Source organism: Diplodia seriata (genome assembly GCF_021436955.1).
Source record: "Diplodia seriata strain FDS-637 chromosome Unknown scaffold_2, whole genome shotgun sequence".
Lineage (NCBI taxonomy): Eukaryota > Fungi > Ascomycota > Dothideomycetes > Botryosphaeriales > Botryosphaeriaceae > Diplodia > Diplodia seriata.
In genome coordinates, this window is record NW_027117309.1 from 378,813 (window position 1) to 386,482 (window position 7,670).

The following is a 7,670-nucleotide window of genomic DNA, read 5'->3' on the forward strand; positions in this document are numbered from 1 at the left end:
GCATCGTCCTGCTGCGGCTCTCGCGCCTGAGCGTTCAGCCGCAAGGACGCAGGCGGTGGGGTGGCCTGGCTTGAGCGCTCACGATGGCTCCGAGTCGGTTGCAAAGTAGCGTGGTGCTAACGCCGTCGCGACTCTGGCGCCGTTGAGTCCTGCTGGACCCTGGCCCGCCCGAGGCCGCCCACCTGGCTGGTCGCGCTACCCGGTGCGGCGCGTCGCCGTTCGCGGCGCATTTTCGACATAATTTCACGAGCGGCCGCTGGCGGCGGCGAAGGAGCGGTCAATTGACGCCGGCGCTGCCTGACCGCCAACACCTTTCTCCACTGCTGCAGCCTGCAGCTCTTCATTACCGACTCCTCAACTACTGCCCGCCGCTTCACGCGTCCGCCGACTCAGACGCAGCTCTGCTGCTCCGCGACCTCCTCTCATGCTGATCGTGCGCCCCCCCGGTCCGTTGATCACTTGTCTGAGCCGCGTCGCCGTGACATCATGCTCAATCTTCGCCCTCGTCGTCGACGCCCAAGTTGCCCGCTGCCTGGGTGGATACCCAATTCTCCATCATCTGCTGGCTGCTCGCCGTGTCTTTGGCCGTCGCGCTGGCTGCTGAGCCACCACCACCGCTGCGCGCGACGTGGCCCTTGCGCTTGACCACGAGACATAATATGCGCCCATATATGCTGAAGCCGTCATATGATGTGTTGAGAGACATCTTTTTCTTGTCATCCGTGGCTTCCGCGTCGTCCTCTGCCGCCTGATCTTTTGCTGGCCCGCGTTTCCTCCTGGTTCGATTCACCGGTGCATCGTCAAAAGCACTTTCAGACTCGCTAGACGACTCGTTGGCATAGCGGTCCTCGTTACTGTCCTCGCGACGGCGGCGTTTGCTGGCCCGAGAGGTCTCTGTGCGTGCCTCAGGTATGTCGGAGAGTGCGACTGGCGCGTCTTCATCGTCTTCCTCGCGAAGAGCTACGGGAGCATCGCGGCCACCGGCGTCGACGTCAACAGGTTTGTCGCTGGTGGCCCCGGTGGTCAGCCAGCCGGTCAATTTGCCTGAGTTGCTCTTCATGCGTGGCTTGTCTTGGAAATCCTTCTGCTTGGTGAGCAGCGAGTGGGGCGTGGAATTGTCCGTTAGGAAAATGGAGACTTCGAAGTCATCTGCGCCAACCCGGTGTCAGCGCCTATTGCACTACCAACGACGAGACGTGCGTCTATGAACGATACGATGTCGGGCTGCTTAGTGTTGCAACAGAGTGAGGTAGTTGAAGCTCTTATCCGGATGCTCTTGTTCACATATTTGTTGTGCATCATGGCCATACGGACACTTCAACTGCCCGCCCTCTGTTGCATTACTTTGCGAACCGACCTGAGTTCTACGGCACCGTGTAGATTTGACGTAAAGCCGCATACCTCTAGTAACAACATCTCTCACGCCCTTCTTTCCTTTGCCCTTGCGCTCGGAACGTTCTTTCTCCTCCCACAGTTTCGGTAGCACAAGCGGCCTGACAGCTTCGATGATGCGGGGTAGCGCAGGGTCGTTGCGGCGCAGCAGCCAGGTCTCAGTATGCGCCGGGTTATCGAGATAGATGCGGACCTCGAGAGCGGAGTGCTTGGTGATGCGGAGGTAACGGCGGAGCGGCGCCATGGCGAAAGCGCGGAAGCCGAGCGCAACCGCCCAGGTAGCTATGCGCAGCAGTCGCCGAGAGACGGAATGCGGCCAGATGTTCGAGGAACGGAGACGAGGTTAGGCCGCTGGCGGTGTCGAAGGCGGTAGGTTGGAGAATCAGTAGGTAGGTTGCTTGGCGGAGGTTGCGGAGCAATGACGATGTCCGAGGGATCGACGGCCTGAGCTCCACAAAGAAATGCTACGCGACGCGCCGACATGAGCAATCCACCACCGCACCCCCCGCAGACAATGGTTCTGGAGCTCCACGTCTGGGGCCCGGCTTTCGGCCTTCCGTCAATTGATGCCGAGTGCATCGCCGCCCTCGCCTACGCCAAGCTGACCCTGCGCGAGGGCAGCTGGGTCGTCGTCGCATCGCACGACGTCTCCAAGAGCCCGAACTGTGCGTGCGTCTCAGGAGTCGCTCGTGACCAGAATTGAACGGCTGACGCTCGCGTGATAGCCGACTTCCCTGCCCTGCGCAATGGTCCGACCTGGGTCGCCGGCTTCAAGCCCATCGTGCACTATCTGCAAAGGCATAGTGCCTCCGAACACGACCCCGACGGCCACCTGACTGAGCGCGAGCGCGCAGACACCATTGCGTACGCTCCCTGTCATCCCCTCACGCCTCCCTGCACTGACGGTCCCGCTGCGTAGCTACACGTCCTTTCTCCGCACCAATGCGCTCCCTCTGCTCGATCTCAACCTCTACACTTCCGCCGCCAACTATTACCAAGCTACCACCCCTGCCTATACCGCTTTGCTACCATGGCACCTAAACTACACCATACCGCCTGCACGGCGCGAAGCAGCTCGTGCGCGGACACAGAACCTGGGCTTGAGCTCGTTGGACATCGACACTGTCGACGACAGCCCAACTGAAGATAGCTTCTCCGCCAACAAGAAGAACGCGGGGATCAACGACGACAGGGGACCGGCACCATACAGGAAGAGCCTCCTGCCGTTCGGACGGGGGAACGGGCTAAAGGCGCTGCTCAGCCAGCCCGAGTACGCGGCGCGCTTCAAGCTCGACGCGCTGGCCAACGACTGCCTGGCGCCGCTCGACGCGCTGCTGGGCGAGGACGAGGAGGAGAAGCCGCTGCTGCTGCACCCGACGTACCCGACCACGCTCGACTGCCTGACGTTCGGCTACCTGTCGCTCATGCTGTACCCGGACCTGCCCTCGGGCTGGCTCGCCGACACGATCCGCGCGCGCTTCCCGCGCCTCGCGGCGTACACGGCCCGCATGCGCGCGCTGACGGTCGGCTCCGTCGACGCGAAGCCGTCGGACCTGATGGCGCTCGACGACCTGCGCGGCAGCAACCCGGAGCTCATCGCCAAGGGCCGCAAGGAGCTGGGCTTGGTGCTGCCGTGGGCGTTGGCGCCGCGGCCCTCGATCGCCGGCTCCGCGGCCGACGTCGTCTGGTCCGTCGCGACGAAGCTGCCGCTCGTCGGGCGCGCGCTGCTCCCCGACCCCGTCGTCCCGCCGGCGGGCAAGCCGCGCTACGTGCCCGACGAGACGTTGCTGACGTCGCTCGCGGCGCTGGCGGGTGCGGCGGCCGCGGCGGTGCTCGGCGCCGCGTACTACGTCCAGCAGAACCCGAATCCTGGAGACGTCATCTTCAGGAACGAAGATGCGGCGTCGCCGTGGAGTGGCGGCTTTGGCGATTTTGACAGTTCGGGCTCGGCGCTGGCGGCGCTGGGGCATCAGTTGGACATGGAGGCGCAGTGGAAGAGAGAGATGGAACTTGAAAGGGAGAGGTTGAACAATAGTTCGAATGTGGAGGTTGACGTTGGTGTGAGTGCCCAGGAGGGCAAGGGCGGTATTGGAGTCAAGGGCGAGACGCACTTGCCTTGAGACGCATGTGCCTTGAGCCTCTGAAGTCGTAGAACGAAGGAATGGTTCTCCGGATAAGGCATAGCATGCGGAAATGCTGGTTTGTATGAAGCTTCATGTGATACTGTTAGTCTTCAAAACGTTACCGTGAATTTTGCTGCGGATGCTTATGCACTCCGCCACGTCGGGTGCCTTGGGCTCATCCGATATCCTGCCAGATTTTGGATGCGTCCAATTGTCTTGAAGCTGACTACTACAGCCCCCTCTCGCAGCCGATGGCTAGCGCGAAGAATAGCAGAACATGGCGTAACTATGCCTTAGCTCGTTCTTAGAGGAAAAAAAGATAATACGTAGGTAATTAAAGCTATCGTCCGAACGTGTATGTAGGATTTTTAATTCGACATTCTCGTCCGGATCATAGCTTCAACTACCCATGACATGAGCAAAAAACAGATCCCCGCTAGCCATCGGCTGCGCGAAGGAGCTGTACCAGCCGAGTAGGACAAGATTTTGGATGCCGCCAATCAACGATTGTGTTGGCGAATCAGCCTTGTGCGTCCAAACCTGCAAAGCCTTAAATCCCCGCCGACCCTCTTCGGCTAGAATAGGAAAGGCGTTCCAGTCGGTTGCTGGGTCCGGCTGAATGCTCTCTTCGTCCCATCTCTCCGGAAGGAATATCTCGTTCTTATCATGGTCCATATCCATGAGTTGCTGGACTAAGAAATACTTAATCGCCAGATTCGAGAATCGGCGCTCCGCAAGCCTCCACGAGTCGGCGGTCTTATATTCGATACCTATACGCTTCTCAAAGGCCGAACCCCCATCTAGAAACACTTCGATTTCGGGATCATGCTTTCCGAGGTAGTGTGCCGCCTTGTGTGATGTAGGGGCCTTTTCCGTGCCGAAGTGGGCGAACGCATTCTCGTATAAAAGCTCCGTGTGCTTCTGGAGTATGATTACTCCCCGTGGCCTTAGCACGGTGTGCTCAAAGTCGACATCGTCAATGCTAGCGGACTTGGTGGTAGACTTATTCGACTTCTTTGAGATCTTGGCGGTAGACGAGGTGGCGGTCGTGGGATTTGCCGTTGGCGTATCGATTGGATCGGAAGCCATGGTGATGTTGGACCATAGTAAGTCGGTCGTTACAGGATCAGAATCGGGGATGTCGAGATCGACGTTGGCTGCGGTGCCATGTTGCGCCTGCCGCTCCATGGTCGTTGCAGGGGGAATAACGATATAACCTTATGTAGGCGCATGGATTGGAACTGATATTCTGATGTCATCCATGCGAACCCCCCTCAGCGAAGCGAAGCGTAGGCGGTGCTTACTGCTAATAATATTCGCCCGCTGCTGCTGTTATTCGCTCGCTGCTGCTCGTAGTGTTCGCTCGCTGCCGCTCGTGGTGTTCGCTCGCCGCCGCTCGTGGTGTTCGCTCGCCGCCGCTAGTAATGCTGTTCGCTCGTCGCCGTTGCTGCTGTTCGCTCGCCGCCGTTGCTGCTGTTCGCTCGCTCGCCGCTGGTGGTGCTGTTCGCTCGCCGCAGAAGAGTTATTAGGAAGGTACGCAAACGCGTCGACGCGAGAACGCGAGATCACGTTACCCTAGAAATGGATCTGACCAATGAATGGCCGAGAATGCTGCTAAGGCCTCTGCCATCCGACCAATAGAATCTAAAAGCGACCCCGAGGTTTTACCGACGTCCCCAATCTTCACCGTAATCCCCAGCTACGCTACGGTCGGCGCATCTGCCGCGTCGCTACGGACCTTCGGCCCTCCGCTCGAGCGGCGACGGCGCTCCTTCCTTCGCTTCGCTGAGGACTACAAGTGCTACTTCCTTGACTGTAAGCTCTACGACCGTAATATAAAGCGGTACGTAGCTACGGGGCTTTAAACTAGTTTAGATATGCGCGGGTTAAAGTGAAATTTATGTAGTTGGTCCAAAGTCCAAAATTATCTGATTGGTCTCGGGGATGCTTCATGCTATCTGCATTATCCTGCGTCAAGCTATGCTACACCTTTGCAGAAAGCTGCTCAAGTTGGCAGCTTGGACATTGTCGACTTCCTCCTGCAACACGGCGCCAATGTCAATGCGCCCCCTGCAAGCTGGCGAGGAGTCACCGCGCTTCAAGCTGCGGCAATCAATTCGCAGTTAGATATAGCCCGCCGACTCCTGGAGAGAGGAGCTGACCTAAATGCTCCGGGGCCAGTAACAGCTCTAGAGGGAGCCGCTGAGAGGGGTCGGATTGACATGCCTCAGCTATTGCTGGACAATGGAGCGGATATTCAGAGTGCGGATTTCGGAGACGAGCAGTTCAGAAGGGCTGTGGAATTGGCGGAAGGCGAGGGGTGTTACGCTGCGGCAAGGCTGCTTAAGCGTTATCGAGATGGGGAGAGCTGAGGCACAACACGCAGGAAAATATCCACGTGTAAGGAAGCCCCCAGCCCATCCAAGCATTCCAGCTACCACCTTTGGGAGGCTATTCGGACACTGATCACGCCTTTTTACAAGAATAATAGTGGCTCTTGTTCCCCTGCGAGGCTGGATGAGCGGATCGGGTATGGTGCTCACCTCGAAGGGCGACACCCCTGTCGAGCCAGCTCAGAGCCTCGCACTCCAACAAATACGAGACTCACTCACACTCTTTGTATGAGACCTTTTCGACTTTCACACCTGCCACTCTGTTACTAGAACCTCTGCCAATATCCAGAAACCCAAGTTTGTCCCGACCATTTCAGGCCCGAGACCTTACAGCTGACCGAGGGACAGATACACGCTCTCACCATGTCGTCCGTTTTCAACAACCACTTCGCTGCCCAGTTCGAGCACTTGGAAGCCGACTTCACCAACATCAACACGGATACCAACGCCGTCACCCTGCCTGCTGACGATGGTATCGACCATGCCTCTCTTCAGGAGTACTTGTCCAGAGACTCCAGCATCAACGACCATGTTCACGCCGCTTTCACGGACCCGCCCCAATACCAACGCCTTTGCGACGTTCATGGATTCGACAGCTTCCCAAACGGCACCTGCACCATGGCCCAGCTCGAACTGAACCGTTCCCTGACGCCCGCCACGGGAGCCTGGGCCGGGCTCGGCAACACCGCCGCAGCCCAAAGTATGCCTCAGGCTGACCTCGGCGCTGGCTCAGCCTTGCACCACGACTTCGGACAAGGCTGGCCGCTGGTTGGCTCAGACTTCCTGCCGCACCTGAGTACCGACCCCTCGGGAGGCCAATCTGGCTACCGCCTGGATGGTTCCCTTGGATCTGCGGAGCAGACAGGGGCTGCGCCCTCTTTCCATGCGGGTGATCAGCCACTTGCAGGGCCTCCTGCGGCTTACCAGCCAATCGGATATCAGAACGCCCTGGCTCAGCCTGGGTGAGTATTTTTTTTTTACACCTGCTAACAGGCTCAGCTGGTCTCACCCGGGGCCCGAAGGCGCCCTTCAACCTGCAGTAAACATCCCTACTAGAATGCACGAATCCATGGAGTGCCTCCTACCAAGTGTAGAGATCCCGTCTAGGTATGTACGACCTTAATAATAGCGCAGCTATCTCTGACCACCTATCAGGCTGGAAGTTCTTGAGCACACACAACTCACTGCTTCGTGGGAGATGCGCAACAACAAGTACTTCTGCCTCCACGCCGGTTGCCGCAACCCATCTTTCAAGCGACTTGGGGATCTTGAGCGTCACCAGAACAATGTCCACACCCAGACCAAGTTCTTCTGGTGCCGCTATGATGGTTGTGATCGCGGTCGGCCCTTTCCCCGCAAGGACAAGCGCAACGAGCATGAGCGCAAGGTCCACCATGTCGACTACACTCTTGCGGAGAACCATTGAGAATCTGGTATCTCAGAGTTGGGAACGCTTACAGAACTGTTTGCGGGGTAGAGGAATTCCTGGTTTTGCTATCTTCTCACGATCATCATGAGCACACAGACAGATTTTGTCATAGTCGTTACTGTCTCTTACGTCTTATGCAATGAGTGAAATCCATGAAGCAAGTGTTATCTATCAACCGAGACCATCTCTCACTTTTTGGTTGTATATTGGTATGTTTAAATTATCAGCATGAAGCGCTCCATCTGACTATCTGCATATCGCAAGGCTGCTTTCCATAGCCAAAAGATGTCGACGCCGTCAAACATCTCTTAGCCTCAAAACTGTAGTAGTGAA

The 7,670-nt window shown here is 57.8% G+C and overlaps 4 protein-coding genes across 4 annotated transcripts; 2 read left to right on the forward strand and 2 right to left on the reverse strand.

Moving 5' to 3' along the window:
- Nucleotides 1-490: 490 nt before the first annotated feature.
- Nucleotides 491-1,636, reverse strand: SLS55_001505 (uncharacterized protein; the record flags this gene model as incomplete). Its single annotated transcript, XM_066772999.1, has 2 exons — nucleotides 491-1,149; nucleotides 1,402-1,636. The coding sequence occupies 2 exons, from the start codon at nucleotides 1,634-1,636 to the stop codon at nucleotides 491-493; spliced, it is 894 nt and encodes a 297-aa protein (XP_066635566.1).
- Nucleotides 1,637-1,906: 270 nt separating this feature from the next.
- On the forward strand, nucleotides 1,907-3,512 carry SLS55_001506 (uncharacterized protein; the record flags this gene model as incomplete). The annotated part of the gene is made up of 3 exons (XM_066773000.1): nucleotides 1,907-2,057; nucleotides 2,118-2,256; nucleotides 2,312-3,512. 3 exons carry the CDS (start codon nucleotides 1,907-1,909, stop codon nucleotides 3,510-3,512), a joined length of 1,491 nt encoding a protein of 496 aa, XP_066635567.1.
- A 402-nt stretch (nucleotides 3,513-3,914) lies between these two features.
- SLS55_001507 (uncharacterized protein) lies at nucleotides 3,915-4,703 on the reverse strand (the record flags this gene model as incomplete). The annotated part of the gene is made up of 1 exon (XM_066773001.1): nucleotides 3,915-4,703. One exon carries the CDS (start codon nucleotides 4,701-4,703, stop codon nucleotides 3,915-3,917), a length of 789 nt encoding a protein of 262 aa, XP_066635568.1.
- A 1,568-nt stretch (nucleotides 4,704-6,271) lies between these two features.
- On the forward strand, nucleotides 6,272-7,334 carry SLS55_001508 (uncharacterized protein; the record flags this gene model as incomplete). Its single annotated transcript, XM_066773002.1, has 2 exons — nucleotides 6,272-6,870; nucleotides 7,064-7,334. The coding sequence occupies 2 exons, from the start codon at nucleotides 6,272-6,274 to the stop codon at nucleotides 7,332-7,334; spliced, it is 870 nt and encodes a 289-aa protein (XP_066635569.1).
- Between the last annotated feature and the right edge of the window lie 336 nt (nucleotides 7,335-7,670).